This window comes from Acanthaster planci, linkage group LG17 (assembly GCF_054643075.1).
Source record: "Acanthaster planci isolate LZ-2023a linkage group LG17, COTS_SCS, whole genome shotgun sequence".
In the NCBI taxonomy this organism is placed as follows: domain Eukaryota; kingdom Metazoa; phylum Echinodermata; class Asteroidea; order Valvatida; family Acanthasteridae; genus Acanthaster; species Acanthaster planci.
Genome location: NC_141793.1, coordinates 13,299,290 through 13,323,299, shown reverse-complemented (window position 1 = coordinate 13,323,299; position 24,010 = coordinate 13,299,290). Strand labels below are relative to the sequence as shown.

At 41.1% G+C, this 24,010-nt stretch overlaps 1 protein-coding gene and 1 long non-coding RNA gene across 7 annotated transcripts in view; both read right to left on the bottom strand.

Moving 5' to 3' along the window:
- LOC110973526 (dynein heavy chain domain-containing protein 1-like) overlaps positions 1-11,382 on the bottom strand; it is a 56,170-nt gene extending 44,788 nt beyond the window's left edge. For all 6 annotated transcript variants that reach the window (XM_087147930.1, XM_087147931.1, XM_087147933.1 and 3 more), the window contains exons 1-20: positions 11,278-11,382; positions 9,330-9,706; positions 9,093-9,171; positions 8,506-8,610; positions 8,046-8,195; positions 7,597-7,752; positions 6,760-6,876; positions 6,354-6,503; positions 5,881-6,053; positions 5,619-5,777; positions 5,329-5,412; positions 4,696-4,788; positions 4,378-4,458; positions 4,074-4,237; positions 3,476-3,662; positions 2,950-3,242; positions 2,014-2,170; positions 1,391-1,565; positions 802-1,020; positions 81-203 (exon numbers count right to left, since the gene is read on the bottom strand). In XM_087147930.1, the coding sequence (XP_087004056.1) occupies positions 81-203; positions 802-1,020; positions 1,391-1,565; positions 2,014-2,170; positions 2,950-3,242; positions 3,476-3,662; positions 4,074-4,237; positions 4,378-4,458; positions 4,696-4,788; positions 5,329-5,412; positions 5,619-5,777; positions 5,881-6,053; positions 6,354-6,503; positions 6,760-6,876; positions 7,597-7,752; positions 8,046-8,195; positions 8,506-8,610; positions 9,093-9,171; positions 9,330-9,616 (2,952 nt within the window). In that variant the 5' untranslated portion in view covers positions 9,617-9,706; positions 11,278-11,382. The remainder of the gene's footprint in view (positions 1-80; positions 204-801; positions 1,021-1,390; positions 1,566-2,013; positions 2,171-2,949; positions 3,243-3,475; positions 3,663-4,073; positions 4,238-4,377; positions 4,459-4,695; positions 4,789-5,328; positions 5,413-5,618; positions 5,778-5,880; positions 6,054-6,353; positions 6,504-6,759; positions 6,877-7,596; positions 7,753-8,045; positions 8,196-8,505; positions 8,611-9,092; positions 9,172-9,329; positions 9,707-11,277) is intronic.
- A 6,956-nt stretch (positions 11,383-18,338) lies between these two features.
- Positions 18,339-22,424, bottom strand: LOC147796368 (uncharacterized). The gene is made up of 3 exons (XR_015428184.1): positions 22,044-22,424; positions 21,504-21,646; positions 18,339-20,299 (listed from the first exon to the last, which is right to left on the bottom strand). It is a non-coding gene; the product is annotated as an uncharacterized LOC147796368 (long non-coding RNA).
- Between the last annotated feature and the right edge of the window lie 1,586 nt (positions 22,425-24,010).

Below are 24,010 nucleotides of genomic sequence, written 5' to 3'. Positions count from 1 at the left end.
TGAACTTCTAAATTGTCCAGACAAACTCTCTACTGCTATTTTTCCAGAGATACAGACAGCGTTATCTTTAATACATGTACCTCAAAGAGCGACTTGATGTACTCGACCTCCTTCTGTAGGTCTGGCATCTTGACTTTGTATGTGCTATACTGCTGAGCATAATTGGCAAAGACAGCTATGTCTGTGTCTTTGTTCTTCATTCCCTGAGGAATAAACATATCACTGAGTATTGAAACACTGCTGCAGGTCCTGTAGCATACAGTCGAACAAGGATAAGAAGAGCATTTATAATACAAAAGAACATCTTAGGTCCCACGTCTTTGTTCTTCTTTGATAATCCAACAGGTCCATTTGTACTGTCTCAAGACCTTGTTATGACAGTGTTCCACTGTATTTGACTACCAATTTTCACCAGCCAATTACGTAATTACATACATATATATTTATATTTTCTTTTGGATTTATATTAAGTTTTTATATTTCTACTTTTCTCATTTTATTTATTTATTCTTTATTTTATTTTTTTCCGTGTTTTTTATTTTTATTTGTTGTTCTTAATTGGTGTTTACCTGTTTTGTTTTATTTTTATATCATTCTTTTTATTCTTTGTTTCATTTTATTTATTCATGTTTTGAATCTATGTTGTTTTTATTTAGTCATGTTGTCTTTTTTGCCTCGATGGCCGTCCATAAGTAATTACATACACCGCAGCATTTACTTTCAAGACCACAGCAAACTACAATCAACTCCTCATAGAAGCATTTTCCCTTTCTTGAGGATTTTCTTTTATTCTGATCTTACCTCTACAACCATCTTGACCTCTGAGATGAATGCCATGGAGAACTTCTTTGCCTCGCTGGCAACAAAGTTCAGCAGGTCTCTGAATGCTGCAGTCAAGGCCGGAACCAGGTCCTCCTGAATGGCACTGCAGTCTACTAGGAAGAGGCCGTTACTAGTCCTGAAGGTTCTGTCAACGTTGCGAACCTTTTCACTCCAGTCTCTGATTTGACCCAATTTTGTCTGGAGAAATAACATTAACTTGTATGAATAAAAAGCAGCTTCAGTAAATTTCTAATAAAGATCTTTCTGCATAACCAATGCGGGAAACAAAAAAGAACAGACTTGGTAATTGTTTATGTTTGCCTCCAATACAAATGTAAGAAAGCATACCTATTTGTAGATACTTAGAAAACTTAAGGGCCACCAAGATTTTCGTCGATAATACCAATTCTTAGGAAAACTAGGAATATACTGCAAAGTTTGTGTGACGCTGAAACTATACACCTATTTGACAGAAACTACAGTAAATCTTCAAATAATTTCAAGGACACTCCTACTTTCTATGAAGAACTAAACGAGAAATTTAATCTTAAGGTCAGTCAATAATTACCTCCACAGCATATGCTTGAGCTCGTTTCCAGGCTTGGACAGATTCAGGCTTCCAACTCAATGTAAATTGATGGATCTCCATTAGCCATGTCTGCTCATTACAGAAAGCTTTGATGTCATGAATCGCTGAGTCCATCAGTGATTGATAGTTAGTCATGGCTGCTGTCACCTCAACGCTGTCAAAAGGTTAAAGGTCAAACAAACCAAGAGAAAATAGAAGCTTGTTTTTATATCACCTGTAAAACCTACAGTATCCTGGTTCAATGAGTCCTTTGTACTACAAAGTCACAAGTCACACTTTACAAAATAAGACACAAGTTTGAAACTTAAATGGCTTGCTTTCAACTCAAGTTGACCAAACATTCTGAACTTAAGCAGTTTATTGAAGGGTGCGTTCACACGGCTACTCCTGTTAACACAAGTAGGATGTGTGCGCATTACACTCGGGTACAGGGGTATACACCCCCTCTAGCAAGAGACCCTCGGGTCGTACTCCAGTCGTTCGAGCACTCAGGAGTATACTGGTGTTTACAGCGAGTAGCTCGCTTAAATGCACCCTTACTGTTCATGTCCAACATTTTATTCCAGCTTCAATTTACATTAAATAGAACTCAGCTAACTTACTCATTCTCCAGTGTATCAATCAGATTGTTCTGGTTCAGTGGGCTGTATTGTCCCATCATACCCCGACCTTTGACCTGCAGGTCATCCTGCAGAGAGGCCTTCATGACAAGGTCAGGGGTTGCAACCCCTAGCTGGTCAGTAGATTTGGTTCTTTCTTCTGACATTGAGAATGAGATCAAGTATAAGTGAATGAAGAGACTTCATTAGTTTTGGCCTTTGAATTTATTTACTGATCTACGGTTTTTGAATTACTTTCCTGGCTGATATGACAATAGAATTGTCGCAACACAATATTCAAAAAACTATGATCAAAATTGCTATTATTTTACAAAATATTGAAATATCATGACATCTCTGGTATCGTTTTTAATATTTTTTTTTCCAGAAAAAATCAATGCTACTTTGCTTTGCTTTTCCTAAACCCCACTGATTTCCACCATCTCATCAAACTCAACCTCATTTTGCTGCACAATGTGCATGTATAAAGTTGTCACAACATAACATTGAAATTCTCAAGGATTCCAAAAACGTTTCATGCCAAACAAGCATAAAACTGGAAATGCGCAAAGCAAAACGCCATTTTATTGGTGCCATTTTCTTACGCCTTTGGTCAAGCTTTTGAAAATAACAACAAAAAAAAATTCGATTTTTTGGTGCTGAGGCTGCTGGTATGATGATTGATTTTTAAGGAAATTTGAATTATTTGCAAACATTCGGATTGAGTTATGCAAGAAATAAAACAAAAACTTTGTCTGTTTACCTAGCAGTTGATAATAAGCAATTTTTCCAAGCCATATTGTTCATGCATTTGTATGGAAAGTACGGGGGGTTAGCATGCAGAATGTTTGGACTATTTTACATCATATTGGTGATATCGCTGGGGGAAAAAAATTGGCTTCGAAAAAATCAGTATCATCAGTTCCATTTTGGACTCACCTCTTTCTGACCAAATTGGAGCACTGATAGTCTCATCTCCTTCCTGTGTCGGGCGTGGAGTACAGTCTGTCTCATCCATACTTCCATAATCACTCTCCCCATCATGAGAGTCTGATCCATGACTAAACTCTTCATCATCCATCTGAGGCAGATCTACTTCAGAGGTGCTCACTGTCTGCGCTACATCCGTCTTGGTGCCGGACTTAAAGGTGACTACGGACTTGCGGGCTGTGTTGGTAGACTTCTGGGTGACAGTTGACCTGTTGTCAGGAATGGACTCTGCCTGTAGAGGTCTGAAGAAGCCAAAGAGCTCTAATTTAGGATTGAGCTTCAAAAGGTTTCTGGTGTTGTCGAGATGACCAATATTGCATCGGCAAATATAATAAACAAGTACTACAGTGGACAAGGACTAGTGTAAGTAATGCCCCTGGCCTTTGGGATAACGTTGTCCAAAAAGCATAATTCCTTCAGTTGAAAAACAACATCACGATCTCATACAGCACAGATGAAGAGTTCATTACTCTACCTATCGTGACCAGTCTTTGTCCTGGGTGATGTTGCTGCTTGACCCGTTTCTTTCTCTCCACCTATCCAGCCACTGGTAACTGTCTCCATTGGATGAGACTTACTACTGATAAGCATTGGAATCTGATTCAATAGACTGGTCAGACTGTCTGTGAAGGTTTCCTTGCTGGGGTACAAACTCAGAGTACCTGAAAACAACACAGAAACAACCAAATCAGAACTACTACCACACAATTGACAGTGATGCAGTGGAAATGATTCTCTGAGACTCAGTCAAAGACTGGAACAAGAAACTCCACAACGTATGCAACGTTGCTGTCTGCTAATACTTCAGGTATCTCAAAAGAGAAGAGTATTCTACAAAGTTTGAAGAATAAAAAAGGGATCTTTCAAACAGTTTATTAGAACATTATTTGGGAAGGCTAGTTTGTAATTTCATTTCTTTTTTGTGGAAACAGGTATTAATTTCTGATATCAAAAGCCAGGCTGTCAACAGGAGTGTGTGTGATGCAGTGTCTTGCCTGACTTTGGAGTCCTTAGGTTATATATGTGCATGTCTTAAAGCTAAGTCCATTCTCAACTTTATAACAAATCCTTACTTTCTTCGGTAAAGACCAGCTTGGCTGCAAACAGTGCCTCTCTCTTGGCATCTGAACCGTTAGCCATGGTGGTGTTGACAAAGTGGCATATGTTAGTCCTGGCTAGAGCTAGGAGATGGCATAGCAAGATCTGATCTACAAGCTGAACAAAGTTGCCAAGATGCCTAAAAGAGGAAAACAAAAAGTTGTGGTGAAGTGCCTTGCTCAAGGACACAAACAGCTTGCTCCTTCCTGAACGTAGATGCCATAGACAGACAACCAAACAGAGATGTGTCGGCTAATCATGAATGGGAGCAATTCCTACCTTGTCTCCTCTTGAGCCCTTTTCAGGTTTTGCTCCCTCTGTTCTTTCTTCTGACGTTGAACATACAGGGACTCTTTTGAACTGAAGGATTGAAAAAAAAATGTCTTTCGCAACAGATAAGACTGATACGTGTGAAAGATTGCTTAACTGCAATAATCCATCAGAAAACAGTTTGAGCTAACTGACAGAGCGAGTCTTAAAGAGGACGTTTCGAAGACAAAATCTGATCCCGAAATAAGTAAAATCCTATCATCTGTTTCATTATAAGATCACAATTATGAATTCAAGTTCTGATTCAAGGTCTGTAGTCTTACTTACAAGAGTGCCTTGTCTTTCTTAGCCTGTGCTTCACAGAAATGTAACTTGTCAAAAGAATCCTGGCAAGTTCTCTCCATGATTAGTTTACAGTAACTGTGGACAAAGTTAAGATGGTTGCGGTCAGTTTGGCATAGGTGTGGAGTAAAATTCTCCAAGTTAGAGTGCATCTTAAGTAAACATTCCAAGTGGAACTTAGTTTTTCTGGTGCAATGTTCAAGGTTGACTCGAAGTCTTTTCTCAGAGACTCAGAATCATTTGGGGCAACAGTCAACTCATTAAGATTTGATTTTCAAGACAAGTCAGCTATGTTTACTGCAATGCTCTGAAAGCATCAAAAGGGTCAGGTTGGTGCAGCAACTCCTTCCTTGCCTTCCACCTCTGGGGCCCTGGTTCAAATCCCATTTAGGTCATCAGGTGAAGTAGGTCCTCAGTCTTTGCCGATTCCATGGGTTTTCCCGGAATATTTATGAAGGGATTTGATTCCACCTCTAAAAACTGAACAAATCTTGACTTGTTTCTTCACAGTCACTCATAAACATCCTGAAATTGGTGCAGAATGCATTGTTGGAAGAATAGAAACAAACAAACAAACAGACAGAAATCAAAAGACCCTCTAGTACAAACTTGACTTACTTGAAGAATTTGTCCAAGATTCCTTCACCTGCTCGTTGCTTCATCTTGGCTGCATGCTCAAACTCAGCAAGGGTGAAACAATGGCTGGTTGACCAAAAAAAAAATGCTGGAGTCTTGTATGAGAGATGTCAGAACCTGTGACAATCTAACTCACATGTAAGTCACACTATCTTAAAATGATTCAACCACGATCAACAGATAATGTCTAATTACAATGTCACCGAACAATAAGCATAAAATATGGTGGGAAGGGATTCTTGAAAACTAATGGTTTAATGGAGCAGGCTTACTCTTGTTCCAAGGGCAGCAGTTTGACTGTAGACAGTTCCTGTAATAACTTGGACACCTGCAGCAAGGCAGCACCAAAGACAGGTACAGCAAGTAGCAGCGATTGCTGCACATGATGACGAATTTTACTGTACTCCAGGAATTTCTTGTTAGAGAGCCACCTGTGATATCACATGGGAGAAGAAATCTTTGCAAGGTAAATCTGACAGGACAAAAGGGATTTGAAGTCGTAAACTTCTTTACCTAAACTTTCAGCTTTGTTACCTGTGAAATGCCTTCCTGATGAGGAAATATTTAAAGAACGGCATCTTAGTCAGCGTGCTCCACAAGACGGCCTCTCTATGCCAGTCATACAATGACATGCTCTCTGCTGTCTGACCTTTGACCTTATGCATAATGCCAAAGCAGGAGACAATCCAATGCTCATTGGGGTCCGCCTGAGGGGGGACAAAATCACATGTTATATCTCACAGTAAATGTCATGTTTTGATCCACACAAGTATAAGCGTCACACCTTTAAACTAAATTCACGTCTTTCATTTATTTGATTTGATCAAAATGCAAGAAGTTGCTGAAAAGACAAAGTTGTCCATTTTTACAATATCTTTAGTCTAATGCTGTGCATACATTTCTGATCTTGGAATACAATATTTATTTCAATCATATCCGTTATCATATATACTGCTTAATAAGCATTATCAAATAGCACAGATTTGCTTGTTTTCTTGAATACCTACCTTGTGTTTTGGGACAGCTACAAGGTCATAGGGACGAAAGTGACGATTTGGTGCTTTGTTAAGGTAGACAAACTTGGCTTGGCCTAAGTGACGACCCTTGCCAAATAACTCCACTGCTTCCTTGCCTGTCAAGGGTGGGGGTGGGGGAAGCTGCACCAGAACAGAACGACCAACCAACAGACAAGAGGTTAAACGGTGTCATGAAAGTAGCAATGCAATGGTGTCAAGGTCTTTGTCGTATACGTACGTGTAATGAGAACAAGTTTGGAGTGGTTATGTTTCATTTCAAAGCAGTACTGAACAACTACTAATAAATGCCAAATTTAAGCCAAACTGAGGAATGATTCCCTGAGAGTTACTCCTGTGAAAAGGAAAGTGGATGAAAGAAGGAAAACGCAACACCTACGGATTCTTCCTCTTCGCTGATGGCATAGTCTTCCTTAAAGAGGGTGGAGTCTACAGTCCAGGAGGGTGTGGTTTCTTGTGCAGTGGATGTCTGGGCAAGAACAGATCCAGAAGATACCTGCCAAAAAGAGTGTTTAGATTGACATTAAAATGGAAAGGGTACAAAGTTACCATAGATTTCATGAAATTCATGATAGAATTCACTGACTCTTATCTAGTAGTCTCTTATCTAGTAAGTTTCTTACTTCTTTCTACTGCCACGCCATAAGAATCAAGTTAGGGCAGATCAAGCCCAACATTCCTAATTAAAATTCCACACAATATCCTGCATTTTTAAGTGAATGCTACGAGGGTTTGGAAATTCCATTTTGAAAACATCCATTTAGAGTCCTAAAATACTGAACATAATATTCTTATTTCCATGGATGGATTTGCACCGAGGAGATGCCAATTAATGTTGCATTTTTTGCCCTGCCCGATGTGTATGATCACACAGTATATTCAGTGTTTGCACCTGAAGACTTGTGGAAAAGTGTACTCCAAATGACATCTCCCAGCGCAAATCCATCCTTGGAAATAGTTGTTTGCGGTACCCGCTGCTACATCTGACTCCAACCAGCCAGACGTTTGCACTAGTAAGCAGGTCATGGGCTCGAGTCCCACCCGAGTGCGCTTGTGTTTTTTTTTTTCCACAAGTCTTCAGGGGCAAACACTGAGTATACAGTGTTATATGTCGGGCAGGGCAAAAATCCAAAATTAAAAATATACTCAGGAAGTTCAGATTTTTGTATGAACATGAACTTTTCCAAGTAGCGTTTTGGTTCTATCCACTCCTTACCTTCTCCTGTAAGTCAAGGTTGAGTGCAGCCGCTGTCAAACCTAATCCCTCGCTCCAAACAGCTTCACGTTTGGTAGTCTCCTGTACCACAGCAGGCAAAGCTTCTCGTATATCACTGAAGTAAAGTCCTCTGGGCTGGAATCCTGCTTCTTCACCCTGTCAAACGGTTGATGACAATCAAAGAAATCATGCCTTACTTGTCGGTGTGAGTATGATAAAAAAATTAAAATATTTAAAAAACCAGTAGCAGTTATTACAAAGTTAAAGTTATCAATGTTACAACACTTTGTGGTCATGTAACTTTTTCCAAACTTGAGTTTTATAACCTTACTTTCATTTGCTGGAGCAGACAGCATTACAGAGATATTAACCATGTTCATGTACATTGTACTAAGACAGCGAAGCGTAACAAAAAAAATCAAGATAAGTTTTAATTCTATCTTACTTACAGGTCGTTCCAGTGTGTAGGGATGTTTGCCATTGGGAAGGAGCATTGGGTCATAATGGTTATCATCTGAGCTGGGTAAGCTCATTTTGGGTGGGGTAGGCGTACGGAAATTCCTGTCATCTCCACCAGACACAGCTAGGAGTTCTGAACGCTGCAGGTCAAAAGAAAAACAAGATTTGCAGCAGGACACAAAACAACAGTCTCAAACTAAAGTATGACACCTTTAATCAAGCAGATTAAGTGCACTCAGAATTTTCAAATAGCAACAATATGAAAAGTTAAATAAATAATAATTAATGAGTTCTATTTCGTTGTTTTTGTCTCAATATTCCAGAGAAAGAAAAATAGAGAATTTGTAATGTAGGGCCTACTTCTACAAAGTTTTGAAATGACAAGTTACAATCAGGCATACACGTCCCTGCAAACTTGGTAAGATACAAGATAAAGTGTGATCCGCATACCTTTGGGAAGACTCTGGACAGACTATCAATGATATTGGGACCTGTTTGCTGTTTCTTAGCTCTCTGCAGGGCCTGATAGTAAATCCTATCCACATAATGAGAAATCTACACCAAAACACAGTCAAATACAAATGAATTTAAAAATTAAAAAAACTGTTTCCTTTTCTGCACATATAGGCTCACTCTGTACACAGCAATACGTGTACTGTCACTGTGCAAGTTAGTGGCGTCTTCTATTTGCATTGAGCGAAAGCTCCCCCTCGTCGGTTGAAAAGAGCTATGTTGGTAGGGAGTGTTCATTTTGTCGGCAGCAATGAGATCGTAAGGCGTGCAGTTCCCACCAAAGGAGCCTTCATTGCTAGGAAAATATCACCCTCTCTTTGTCCTGCTCGGAGCTTATGAATTTCTATAATCACTTGACTTAAGGTTTGGTCTTGCACACGTTGTAGTGCTGTCTTGACTTCCTCACTGGTTGCAAAATTTGTTGTCGTTTTGGTTTAATAAGCACACTTTATTTTGTCAATAATCAGTTTCAATTCGTGTACATTATTGGGTCATATAAAAAAAACTAATTACTGTCCATTCACCTCTGGTCTATCTCCAATGAGCTGGGTGTAAGGAAGAATGAGATCAAGGACATCTTGCAGTAATCTCCAGTAGGCTGGGCTATGGAAAAAAAATCCATATTTTGAGTATTTGAAATCAATACTTTGGCTGCTCAAAACAGAATTTTCACATTCAATTCCACCTTCCATAAACTTAGGAAACATGAATGGGAGGGATGGTTATGTTTTAAAAGCAGACGATGGCTAAGAGTCACCCACCTGTTGTTCTGCAGTGTAACAATGAAGACCTCCCTCAGTTGTCTCATTAATTCCAACACATCTTTCTCCATTACCACTGACTCTGTCTCTCTCCTTAACCCCCTATCCAAGCGCCCTCTGGTGTCTGCAGCCCACTGGGTGACATCCTGCTGAATATCAGCAAGACTATCTGAGTCTGTCATGGAGGAGGCCTTTGTGTTGAGCGGTGTTGGTGGGTCCGATACAAGGGCGGCACCATGTTGATTGGGGCTCACAGGCGAGGAGGAAATTTCATTGGTGGATGACATTATCACGATAATGTAGGCTCACTAAATGTAACTGACCCACACAGGTGTTAGGTCTACTTCGGCATCATGCCTGGCGTAATGTCACCTCGTCTACCAAGATCAACAGAAAGAAAGAAAAGGCATGAATTTGTGTAAATTCTTACTGGAGGAATTACCACAGGAACAAACACACAGAGCCTTATTTGCTCAGTTAAGCAAAAGCAATGGGAAAAGGAACATTATTTGAACACTGAGTCTGTCCCCCAAGTGAACCCTTTCCGACGATAAAAACTATTTTGGGTGGACAGACAGAAATTGAAATGGCCAGTTGTACATAAAACAGGGTGCCAATCCTCCATTGTGAATGTGAAACCCCAATTAAATCTGTTTAAATACCTTTATCGTGAAATACATGATCAAAAACAAACATTTGGAGAGGTTTTAAACAAAATTTTTCTTTAAAAATTCTTTCTCATTCCAGTCGTAAAACAGCCACATCATCTGATTGTGAAATTAAGCCACAGCCAGGCAGCTATCCTAACTGACCTTCCACCATATTTCAGCCAGTAATAAGTAGGGCCTACATCTAATGTACGTGACCATGACTCGGGCAGACATGCACAAAATGAAAAATAGTATATTTGTGAATCCTCCTGCCCATAGACCAAACCAAAATCTAGCAATGACACCAGAGTATACATACGTTGCTCGACTATGCAATGATGACGTAATATTTGAGCTATTTTTGGATCAGGTTTGCATATGACATCGATATCTTTATCGGCTGAAAACTTCAATACAAATTGCTCTGATTGATCAAATTTACAGGAAACATGCTACCCAGAGCTAAATGAATCTTTCCTTTCATTTCGTATTTCTAAAAGCAGATCGACGTGATATTTTGGTTGAATCTTGCACTGGAAGTGTTGGGTAGGCTAGGTGAGTTCAATTCTGCCAATGAAAACATTTACACAATAAAAATAAAGTTTTGCCGAAGGTTACTTTATGCATGAAAATGTTGCCATGAAAAATCTCCATCGATTCATCATGGTGAATTTTATGTATACTGGGGCAATTTTCCAAAATAGCTTTCGGAAATAGTTTTGCAATGGCATAGACTACAATCAATGGCAACGGCGGCCATGTTGATTGCTGGCAGTTAGTTAGTTTCCCAAAATCTTGAAGGAAAACAACATCATTATCACGTGACCTGATAAAAATGATGTCACTGCCACTTGAACATGCAACATATTAAGCAGAAACCAGGGACATTGCTAGATTGTGGCTTGGTCCACGACCTGTTAGAAGTAGAATAGGCCTTGACGGAGTTTCACATTTCGTATGTTATTAATCAAACTTGTCAGACTCAGAGCTCGGAGACCGGTATCAAACATGTCAGAGTAGCCTACCCCCTGAGCTGTAGGGTCCGACATCCACCTAGTCCCACACGTAGGTCTGTGGATGGCTCTCCTTTAGAATCTGTCTCTTTTCTGGTGGCGACAGAAAAGAGACAGATTTCAAAAGAGAGCACGTCTGTCCCGCTCGTGGCGGATCGATGTCGGACCCAGTCTAGTTCTGGGACAAACGAAGAGCCCCCCCCCTCATGGTTCCATTTACATGAGTAAACGTCATATAAGCAATACTTATTCAATAAAACGCGTCAAAAATTCCGAAAAACCAACCAGAAAGTAAATTCTCTTCCGTTTTCAAAACCTGTCAAAAATCGCCAAACGAAAGCTTCGTGTTGCCAAGTCGCCATTTTCCTTCCCGAAATAAATAAACCAAATTGCGCAGCGCCCTCTTGCACCATGGAAAGACAGCCTAAGGTTGCACTACACCATCTACGCGCCCATAGAAAACGGTGCTAAATCGGACCGAAATAGCGCCGCCTGTTGACTTTCGTGAAAAGGTTGGCCTCCCTTTTTTCACTGGAAATCCAAGATTATGGCCAGAAGATCACTTTTCGTTTCAATTTCATGGGGGTTAGCCACGAAAATTTTTTATTCACCTTTGAATGAAGATACCCCCAAAATAGCAATAGAATTAGCGGACTGTACCCTTCACAATTATGAAATGAGAGTAAAGGGAACCAGTTGCAAGCCATCTTTAGATAGACACCGTACGACGTCAGAAGGCCTCGTGATGTACCAAAAATGGTTCAAAGGCAAAATAAGTGGAATAGTGTCCCGGTTATTCACGTTTTTTCATTGTGATGTGTTAAACACACCTTCCGGGTCACACGTATTAGACTTCAGCAACACGCGCTGGGTCAACCTATTCGCACGCAAATAGCTTTATATTTTTAATATATTATACCTGAAACCGAAAACAGGCTTAATGCCTTTGGCTTATGGTCTATGTGCTTTGGTGACTTGGTGTCCGTTTTTATCAACATGCGCTATGCTGAAAAAAATAGCTTCGAAAAGACAGGGCTTCGGTAAAACAGTTTGTGCGTCCGTCAGCAAGGCCCAAGTACAGTTTGTCTGGGTTCGGTCGCGCTGCCGCAGCTTGTGTGTCACCGTGACTCCCTGCACGTACGTACGTACGTAGGCCTGTATGTCTGGACTTCTGTGGTTTTAACTAAGAGGCCTTTGCCAACTCTGGTTATGGGCCGAACATGAAATTGCAGATGTTAATAGGCTACAGAAGAGCACAAGTAGTATGCGATGGCGCACAACTTAACTAGAGCGAAGATCAGGAAGAGTACGCGTTTTAATAAAACGCCCTCTAGCGCCAACATGTGGCAATCCCAACTTGAATGATTATGATGGTTAACATGCATCATAATAGAGATAAAAATGAAGAGAAAAGCAGCGGATTTGAAGTTTGTCGACGTGCGTAAAAATATGAAGATGTAGGCTTGCTGGCAAAATACATCAACTACCACATTAAAGTTACCGATTATAACAAAGCAAATGGGAAGGAAAGACAACACAAGACTCACAATGCAATTTAGGTCCAAACTTGATTGATGACCAGAATTCAATTGCTGATGATTAATGTCCGGAATTCTATAATAAATTCACCGTTAGGTGACATTTTATAATTTTTTTTCAAGAACCCACTGAACAGGAAGTCACTGATAAATGAATCAGTCAAGAAATAGCACTTCAAGCACTCGATCAAAATTAAATTAATTTTGATCGATGACCTCGATCAAATATTTTATTCGGCCTTGAAATTAACCAATAAAATGAAACAGAGAGAAACTAGATTTCAGCAACAAGGGGCTGTCATCCATCCATCCATGAACAAAGGGAGATGTGAGAACCATGTTTTGCAGGAAGCCGATAATAAATTGAGTAACTCAAAGACAAGCGGCTTTTGTAGAACTTAGACAAAGCTTGTCTTACATCAACCGGGCGAGAAATTTGATGATCCAATTTTCTTGGTCGTGAAACTCGTTCGGCCAGATACGACGCAGTGATCCGGCTCAAAGTGATGGCCGGATCCCATGTACCCTTACCTGCATCCAACGGGGTGTCCGCGTCAATCAGCGGTATGGATTAATTGGCGGTGCCTCGGTGATCTGTTCGCGCCTCAGTTGGGCCGCAGTGTTCTGAACTTCACCTTCTCCGGTTCAGATGATGGCGCATTGTCAGTGGACTGAGTTCAGTACCAAAATAGATGATGCTTTTGTCGTTAAGTGCTTGAGCAATATGATAGCTAAAAGAGGAAAGCGATTACTGATGAGTCTCACCAGGCTGTGGTGGTCATCAGTCATTAACAATTAGCAGGATTGTCTTCCATTCAATAATGGTTTGAGAAAATGAAAAAAAGAAAGAAATACCTTGTAAAAAGTGCAAAGTCTGTCATGTATGAAAATTAATATTCGTAAGATTAATTTGGTTGGCGATGTGACAACTGATTGAAGAAGTACGAAGTGATCATTAAGGACGTGAAGAAATTGTTTTAAACTGTGAATGTGATCCATACTGATTTTTTAAAGAACTAATGCATGAATGTAACGTTTTCAAACAAATATGTACGGACAATATATGTAATGTTTTACGGTAACTCCAATCACGTGCACATCTGCCATTCTCCAAAATATTGCGTCATTTCAGTCCAATGCTCCGTTTTTGTCTATCCACACTGGGAGCGTACTAGACAAACGAATGAATATTCTGACACAATTCACAATTGTAAGGAGATCATGAGGGGCTACGGGTCCATCTGTGAATCTAAATCCGTGAAGATAAAACAACCATGGATCATAATTAAATAGGATATGTAAACTCGTTAAGATCGAAACCGAATGCTGGTCACCGCGCAGACACCATGGCACCAGGCGGGAAGCGTACGTGATACTGTATCCTTACAGAACGACAGTGTATTAGTCTTGCCCACCAGCCTTAATTAACAACCAAAAAAAAATGTATCCCTTCCATGTGCGCCGCCATTTCACATTTTGAACGCTGATTAATTTCGCAGCAGTGTCACTGAGTTTGAGCCATTCTGGTTAAGAGTAGGATTGTTGGGGTTGCGGATGAGGCAGGGCTTGGAAAGGCAACTGATACAGTGAACTTGTTTTTAAGTTGTCTGATGCCATCGTCACTGGAGCTCCAATGCGTGCTCAACCAAAGAAATGTTCTTTGTGATATCAAAGTTTGGAAATAAATATTTAAAGAAAGACATTATTATTTTATTTAGGTGTGTCCGCCCTAGGGATGGGAACATACTTGTCCTTGTCCCCAAAGAAAAGAAGATTAAACAACAGTCCAAAAACAAACGTTTCGGCAGGTGTATCTGTCTGAATGCAACATTTGGAAAGAAATAATATTACCAACAGCTGGAGAGCAAAGACTGACTACAACACCACTGTACTTTCTATGGTCCAGGACTGCAGTATCCTACATCCGGAGCTGCAGAGAGAAACAGGAACACTAGCCATGATCGCAAACATACATAAACCATCATGTCCCGAATCTTTCCTGTTCAAAATACTATTAAGGTCCGTCAGAAAAACACCTCGGAGTGATCTGCCTTTTCAGACGAATTCATCAAGTGAGTTGTCAATACTACCCACAGTTTGCAAGTTTCCATTTGTGTTTATGTTTGTTTTTGTCTAAATATAGCAGAAAGTTGTTTGTTTTTCTTTGTAAATTCCGAAATTCACAGCATGAACCATAACACTGCAGTATTCTGTATTCGATACCGACCAAGCATCACACGCTCACCGTATGATCTATTTCAAGTAATCCTCTCAGCGTTTTCGTGATGTTCGCATGTCGTAGCTTAAAAAGGGGGCTGACTTATGGACAGTGTCCTCTGGCTGGCAGTGTGAAGGTGGTACTGGAAGATGCACGGATTGTATATTGGCGATTGCGACGCTAAGTTTTTCTCTTCCCAGTCGAGCTGAACTTAAGTTTAATCCCTGCGCTGCATAAAAACGATCGTTATGAATGATAGTTCAACTCACTAAAAATAAGCCATCGATTCATCGCATCTTTTGTCAAACCCAGATGCCCGGCACGAATCTCAGCTGTAGCTCTCAACACCTCCATTCTATGAAGAGGTGTGTAGCCTAGCAGAGTAAGCTGTGTTCCCGCTCAGCAATCAAACGACTCTGGCACATTTCACTCACTCGACAGTCATCTAGATTTTTTTTTCTTTAAAAGCGCTGCCACATCTGAACTATTAATAATCGGCGCAGTGACAGGCTTGATGATGTTCTTTTCCATGGCTTTGTTCTTCGTCTCTGAAACTAAAGCCGCAAAGTTGCACTTCCGGTGGCAACATATTGTGAGGGTAAAAACAGATGTTTAGTCCTATCGAGAACAGGCGGAATATGCGTTTTCCATGACACAAAATGACATTTCAACCGCGTACCCACAAACTTCGACCCTACGGAGCATGTAGGTTGTAGATGTAGCTATGTCTCAGCAAAGATATTTTATCATGGTGACACCTGCTGTGGTAAAGTGGCATAGGGGCCTAACTAAAGTAAAACTTAAAAGTGGGAACCTGGGGGGGGGCACGTAGTCAAGTAGCACTGAACTTACAAGAACTGCAGTTTGAACATAATTATATAGTTACTGTTCATTAAGATTCCAAACCGTTGGGGGCACCAACTCCCTGGGGGATACGGGCATTGTTGCTAGGGGTTGTTGTCTGGTAGTTGCGCCCCTAGTGCGGTACATAGGTTCCAAACAATATCGTTCTAACCTAAATATTACTGTAACGAGTTTGTAAAAGCCTATTATTAGACTTGGCACTGAAACCACTCCTTGTAAATGCAACATTCTGACATCGCGCCGCGCCCCACTTTGTCAACATGGGTCTGCTCTACATTTCCTAGGCGCAGAGAGAGAGAGAGAGAGAGACTAGAGAGAGTTACTAGAAATAACTCGGATAGACTGTTAGTGGACTCACTCTCAATCGATTCCCGCTGGTACAATTGAGGAACTAGCAGTTGTCATATTTATCGGGCATTTAACTATAAATCTGTCAACAGGATAAGTGGTTACATACTCCAGACACACTCTCGAACTAACAAAATTTCTTTATATCGTCCTATGTCATGTGAACTTCGCAAGTATGTCCTGGCTGTCATACTGGAGATATAGAAAATTCTATGTCCGTATATGTCTTCACTCTCTTTTGGGTGTGATGTAGCTTTGAGAAGACATGTCTTTTTCGAGTGTGTTTACAGATGTTTTCATAGTTCTGATCTTCTTGCCATCACAACATTCAGCAAACATATCAAGGGAAAGCAAAAGGTGACTGCAATTACTAGTCAGTCTGTTTGCTTCCTTTAAAATGCATGAGTTGGTTGTGTACCTTCTTAAAGGTACACTGCAGAGAACGAAACCTTCCATTAGTTTACAAAAGTCCTCATTCAAATTCTACCGCTTACAAATTTAATATGACTAGTGTATACCCAACTGACGTCAGTCACAGCGCCCTCAGCCTGTGCAGAATATTATAGGACCATGGACGCCCACCTAGCCCTATTTTGTCCATGAACCCAATTTACACTCTCTCGAGTTGGGACTGTGGTTAGGATTAAACAACAACCAAAAGAAAATGATCTGAAAACTGACAAGGCCACAGCTGTCATGTGATTGCATCTTTTGTTCTAAATGTAAAACGGGAAAAGCCCAAAAAAAAAACAAAAAACACACAACCCTGCGAGATGACACAGCGTGGAATAGTTCGCAGGGACCTACTTTCCTCTCCCAGTTCACGGTCAGGATTCCAACCAATATCCTCCTTCATCGGGAGAGGCGGAAATATTGCTGCTTTTTATAACAACAATTGCCCACACCACAATCTCCCATTTAGTGCACACGTCCAATGGTCCGTGGTCCAACACACATACATGTAGGCCTACTTCCCAATCACACAGCGAAGACTGTGCCAAGTTTCGCGAGCGATTATGTGCATAAATCACCGATTCCGTGTCATGAATGAGGACTAGCTCATAATTATCCGACTGGCAGAAGTCGAAAACAAGCTGGCTTTCAGTTTCAAACTAGACTTCCAGTTCTCTATATTCAGCATTTTTTCAACTTGTATCCTTTCCCTTGAAGGTTTCCATACAGCACTTCACAAGAAACACTTGTAACTGTTATCAAATTGCCAATCAAATTAAATGGTTATTCCAGCATCAGGGAGATATTTGTTCATCCTTGAAGGAACAGATGTAAAAAACAAGGGAACAGGCTAAAGAATTTGTTTGGGGAGAGGCAATGGTGCTAAATTGACTTTGCTTACAGATTATTATTTAGAAAAGATTTTATCAATCTTTCACCATTTCTGTATCACTGTGGCTGTAACCATGTGATAACCTTGTCAGATTAACGTTGTTATGAAGTAGCACTTATTGTTACATATCATAGTCACAACTTTAGACGTGACAAAATCACCCTACTTGAAAGTATCAACGGAAACGCACTGTCCATACATAAATTAATATGTGATCCTTACTATCTTTAAACTAGCTAGGGCAACATCACACGAATGTCACGTGATCGTTGACGTCGTTGTTTCTTCGACTATGCTTCGACCTGTTACAACACCGAAAGCAAAGTTCCTTGGTCTCCGACTTAGCTTAGCCTACAATTCAGGAGATGGATGGCTAATCAGCTATACTGCCATACACCTTTGACTGTGCCGATTGAAGTGCAAGGCTATAAGACCTGAAGTAATGCGCTTCAATGGAGAGTGGTTCAAGCTACCAACCATACGTTTTCCTTGATGCACAACCAATGCCAGCTTCTGTCTGATCTTTAGGACACCAATGAAACCATCAGCTATACACTGGAGTAAAATCAACAGAGAACGTAGCACTAAAACAGGTTTGCATTTACCACATCAAGTACATCAATGTGACCGAATGTTGAGCTTTTTTGACACGGAACACGAGTTGCCAAAATAGTGGTGTTCCCAGCAACGTCTCCAGTAAATCAAGGAAAAAGAATGTGGTTCTGTTCCCTGTAGACAACAAAGTCACCATGCTAATCAATAACAGTCAAGAGAGGCAGACGTCGGCCAGCCCATAAATTATTTCTGATATTTTTTGTTAATAAGAGGAAGTGCAGGGGACCAGCTAGCTAACGAGTGCATGTGAGGTCAATGTAGCGGCTTAGTTCTTCGGTAACAGTTTGCTATTCGTCCTCTTTGTCACAAAACTGAGAACTGTGGAAGGAAATATCAACCACACAAACCACCCTGGATAAGGACGATTTCAGATTCTTAAGGTCAGCTCAAAGTGCAAAACTGTGAATAGTCGTACTAACAAGTTTGTAAGTCAACATACAGATACGTCATCCAGATTCTGTTCAACCACGAGCTGTGTCTGAAACAGCCCTCCATCCAGGGCTACAATCACGGCTGTTGTCAATCCAGTGTTGTAGGTCTCGAGACCTGGTCTCGGTCTCGAGACCAGGTCTTGAGACCTTTTTTGTGGTCTCGGTCTTGGTCTCATCCTATCAACGTCTCGGTCTCGGGAGGGTTGGCCTCGGTCTCGAAAGTGCTGATCTCGGTCTTGGTCTTAGTCTCAGATGTCACAATCTCGGGTCTCCCCCGAGACCTGTCGAGGCCACAACAAAATGTGCTCCTAGCTACCACTCATGAATGCACTCGCCAGCTGCTTAATATTTCAGTTAAATTTAATTAAAATAGGCTTCGGAATTAATGGTTACAGGCCGTATTAAACCATACGCCTACAAGTGGTATTGAAATATCAGAAGTCTGCAGCTCATCGCAACTACATTGTATTTCCCAAAGGTAATATAAACAGTGTCAAGTCTTGAAGAATTATTTTATTTATTTAAGTCCGATGTGTTGCATATGTACTTTTTTTCATTTTATATGTTCAGTATAACTTTATCTTCTTGTGCACCTTGTCCTCGTTTACCTTCGTATTAAAAAGCATACAATTTTAATGTTTGGTCTCGATCTTGGTCTCAGAAGATCAGGTCTCGGACTCGGTCTCTACCTGCAAAAGTCTCGGTCTCGAAGTTTTGGTCTCGGTCTTGAAGGAGTGGGTCTCGGTCTTGGTCTCGAATGCATTGGTCTCGGTCTAGGTCTTGGACATCAAGGTCTTGGGTGCAGCACTGGCTGTCACAACGTCCCTGCGTGTTTCAAATGGAACAAAGATCTAAATCCTGCTCCAGACAACAAAAATCGGATGCAACCATAGATTAGACTGGTCTGTTTTACACAACTAAGTCCTATTGCAACCTAAAGAGTTGCTTAATTGACACGTGACGTCAAACTCGCACTTAAGAAACGTAAAAGGATGTACAACTAGAAGGGTGCACAATTGAGACAAAACACGCAGATATGGGTCGAGCACAGGCACGTGGTGTAGTGCTGGATTCTATAACTTTTTAATTTGATTTGACTGTGAAGATTTCGAAATTTACTCCTACTTTGAAATGTTCTAAAAGTCTGACGTAATGACACGGTTAGCACTGTCAAGATATCCTTTTAAATAACCTTTTCTACTACCGACATAAACCCCTTGATGGTATAGATTATACTGAACAGATTGTTCATTTAACGTGAAATTAAAGTTTATTCGTCGTTTACAGCAAGCGAAAAAGTAAAGGGTAATTCAAACTTTATTTGTAACTGAGAAGAAAGGAAAGAACTGGTAATTTAGAATATGTAAATAACAGCATTTAAATAAAAGAAATGTGAACTTAACATTCACTGAAATAAATGTTGCAGGCCACCCGGGGCAGTAAAGTCTCAGATTGACTTCCTCGCTCAAGCGTCGGGTTCCATTAAATAGGCCTACGCGTAAAATTACATCATGCATATTCATAATGCACATAATTTAAATAACGCTTAACAAAAGAACCGATGCCGTTGTCCTCCAGAAAGTACCACACCTGTCTACACGCACCTGTTAGCTCTCTGAGTACCTCAACTTGTGGACATTGATTGGTCCGTGCGGGATAACCCTCGACAATGCAGCTGTCTGCATTGTCATCATCTACGCGACTTCATGTCGTCAAGTGCCGAGGGTTCAGGGGTTATGACCCGGTTTAATACTCTCTCATGACCTCTCGCTAAATGCTCCCGTAACGAGGCAGTGAGTTTTACGAGCTCAGAGTTGGACCCGAACCAGGCAACCAAAAACAAACTCCCCAAATGAAGATGAATGCCTGCAGTCGGAAGGAATAAAGTATGGCATCCCAGCGCAGGTGCACTAAGCCAGCATGCAGGTTCACCTAGTCACCAATAGCACTGGGTAAAACAGAAGAGAGAGAGGATGTTACCTTGGTGAATAACAATATGATCAACACCAATACGACCGATTCACAATAGTGCGCCTCCAAGAGTTTGCAACACATTGACCAATCACAAGGCGCCAAATCTGTCGACCCTTTCCAAACGCGCATTGGGTCGACAAATTTCGCACACTGTAATTGGTCAACGCGTTGCAAACTCTTGGAGGCGCACTATTGTGAAACGCCCGTATTTCACAACCAGCCATTTTCAGAGCAAGACGAGGGCGGTCGTTATTATACGGTAGGTAATAACCAGGTTAAAAGAAAAAGAACAATGCCACCAGCAGAGTAGCAAAACTGGCATAAAAACCAAGTCAAAACAGCCAACCACAAGGGTCAATCTCCCTACAACGATTTCTTCATATTGATGGTAACTGAATCCATGAACATTACAAGTTCATCAATCTATGTCAGTTTGGACCAATATCACACGGTCTCCATATCCCGGCAAACGAAGCATTCAATCCTTGTGAGATGGTGATTTTGGTTCATCCCTTCCTAGTTACCAGGAATTCGAGATCGGAAAGCTAGGTCCTCGTCACATTTGATCTGAAACAATGATTCCCCGTCGCCCATTTTTTTAATTACAGCCCAATCTCAGACAGATCACTGCTGAATTTGAGGCGCAGAACTGCAGAAACCGAACACCACAATGGGACATGGAAATATATTTTTAAAATCTGACAGGTTTTGGTTTCAAAATATATTTTGTTTGACATCAGTTTTAATAGGTATTCATGGTATCCATCTAAAGTACCCTTGGTTTGAAAGGCGCAGTTTTGACGCTCTGCTATCGACCATTTTGACTCTCCTGGTAAGATTACCATTATCTTATTAACGCCAGAGATTACAAGCGTTGTTCACAATGAATCATTGCTTCGGGTTCAAGTACAAGTATGAACAGTGAACAAAATGGAATCACATCTGTCAGCAGATTCAATGATGGTTCTGTATTTCAGGAAAGTGATTGGTAACAATACGACAAAGGCACACCGAAATCAACCCATTAATCTCCCGATGATGAAAATACTCATGCAGTTGAACCCTGTGTAGTGTCCAATTCTAGTAAAACTCTTTCCAAAATGGTCTTTTTTCCCGCAGAGCATTATTTTGGGATGATTCCGCCCCCTTCCCCACCGTGAAGTCGTAAAACGCCATACCGGTCGCAGGTTCCAGTGCCCTGCAGCTGTTAGTTCCGAAGTCCCGCTGAGCTTCGTAAGTCTTGGGATTTTACTCCACAATGATACCGATCAATAGACCGACTGTAATATGATAACGATACACCATTCAAAGCTTTCAACACCTGCAAGAGAAATGTCATTTAAACAAACACAGCTTTCATGATTGGATAGTTAGCCATTGTTCATAAACAGTTCATCATAATCAAAGTTTTAATCGGGTTTATTCTCATACATCTGCACTGTGCAAAGAACGTATCAACTCCCGAAAGAGTGGAGCCAATGGTAGGTGAAGTTATGGATGCTTAGAACCCAAGGACAGGTAGAATGGGGATAGAATTTAAATGAATCACAAGATTTGCTACAGATCTAACTCTGCTCAAAAGAGAACAACTCTCGGGCACACCTGCAAGCGATCAAAAACTCCAGCCAACCACTTGGAGATAATCAACCGGCAACAATTGATTGATTTCCATTTCCGATGCCAGTTTAGCGTATATCCTGGTTTACCAACAGACTTACCCTCACTTACGAAGTCCCTGGGAAGTAATGAAGGTAACCTCAGCACAGCCCTCTATACCCTTATAAATTATTCCTGCTTTTCTTTTGGGAGTCAATATTTCTCTTTTTGAATACTTGTAGAAGGGTCATGCTGGCCTAACTGGACCGAAACCAATGACTGCGTGGAAAAATAGACCTGTACGGCACTCCTAACGTATGTAATATGTGTGGTTTTGTGTATCCTGCCATGTGTATTAATAATTCAGTGAGAGATGTAACGGTTTCCCCTTCAGCTTTTACGTGGGTGTCTAACGCCAACCTTGAAGTAAATCCCGTTTTTCAGCTTAGTTATCCGAGGAGGGTTCGAACCAACGACTAATTACCTTGGAATACCCAAGTCTTGAAAATTCCACGATTGAACAGGTGAAATGAGAGATACCAGTTCCAGCGATAAATCCTGGGCTCCTTGCGTAAATCTCTTGATAGAGCCAGTGGTAATTTGTTTACGGCCGGCGAGCGACTGTAGCGGGTCGCTGTCAGTCGTCGGCCACCGGGCCAATGGAGTGATTTACGGCTGGCGCATGCCCCTGTGCGTCGCTGGTGATAATTAGAACGGAGACTGCAGGTCGGAGACCCTATGGGCACATGGCTAGGTGGCATACCGCACATCGGTTGGTAAAAGTATTTCGATCGGAGAGTCATGACTGATTAAATGGAGAAGGATGAAGCTTTTGTTTGGGTGTACTTTTCAAGTGGTTTACTGGTTCTTTTAGGCAGACATTACGGGGTCCAATATGTTGCTGTTGATCCCAGCCACTACATAAGCGTGAAATGTTCTCGGAAAGACGAAAGACGTTACAGCAGTAATTCTGTCAAGAATTGCACGTGTCTTTTAAAGCCAGAAAAGGCATCGTCCTCATATTTTACGTATAGAGGACCAGATAACAGGATATAAAGAAACTTTGGAAGATTCAAAAAAGAGCATCTGTAACACATGCACTCACACTCCAGTGGCTCCCAGCACTCTTGTGGTATGAATCCCAAAATCCAGAATCAATCATAAACTGTAGCCTATTTCTCTTTTATTTTTATTGTTTTATTTTTTGGTCTTGATAATTATAGGCTGTGTCACTTGGTGTTCACGTCCTTCATTTGTGAACTATGGACAGTGAGCACCAGCTTCGATGTAATGATCGGTCCAACCTGAACTATCATTTATGCTGATCTTCACCACATAATTATCACATCTTTCGTCTTCTCGACAGGGTTTGAGGTTAACACGGCAGCTGCTCTAAAGCGGTCATTTTATTGTGGTTTTTGAGGTCAAAATATGGGGACCAACGAACAGATATACATGTTCGCTGTATTGTGTTGTATTAAAAAGCAGCCAAGTCATTAGTTAAGGCAACGATTCCTCGAAGTTCAAACCGCTGTGTAGTACAAAAATCTTAAAGAAATCTATAGTGGAGGCAAAATCTTCCATGAAGCTCAAATACTAAGTGAATTAGGAAAGCCCACCGAACGATATAGCTAGGGGTCCAAAACCTGCATTGCTTCTGGTGTAATGGAATTCCAGGTCTGTGGGTAGGATTTGAACCTAAGTGACGGACGTTGATACCACTAAGGTCAGAATGATTACACAACATCCAAACTAGGTGGCGTGACTACCTTTTAAGTTCGAAGATCCTGCATCAAAATCACACCAATCTTCCCACATCAGTACTGTTCTGAGCAGAAATTCAGTGGTCGTAGGCAGCCAGGCAGACCTGTCTTTCAACGGTTCTGGGCTTTGCGCGTGCTCGGTCCGCCATCATAAAGTACACGGCACCTTATGAAGGTCTCTAACTGGGGCTGCCGAGATTATAAAAGGGGAGTTTGCTGTGAACTGACGGGTTTGTTTCTGCAGACTTCCCGGCACCGACGGAGTCATGAACTAATCACTTTCAGCAAAGTTCTGTGGCAGTAGCAGCAGCTGGAGCCAAGAGGAC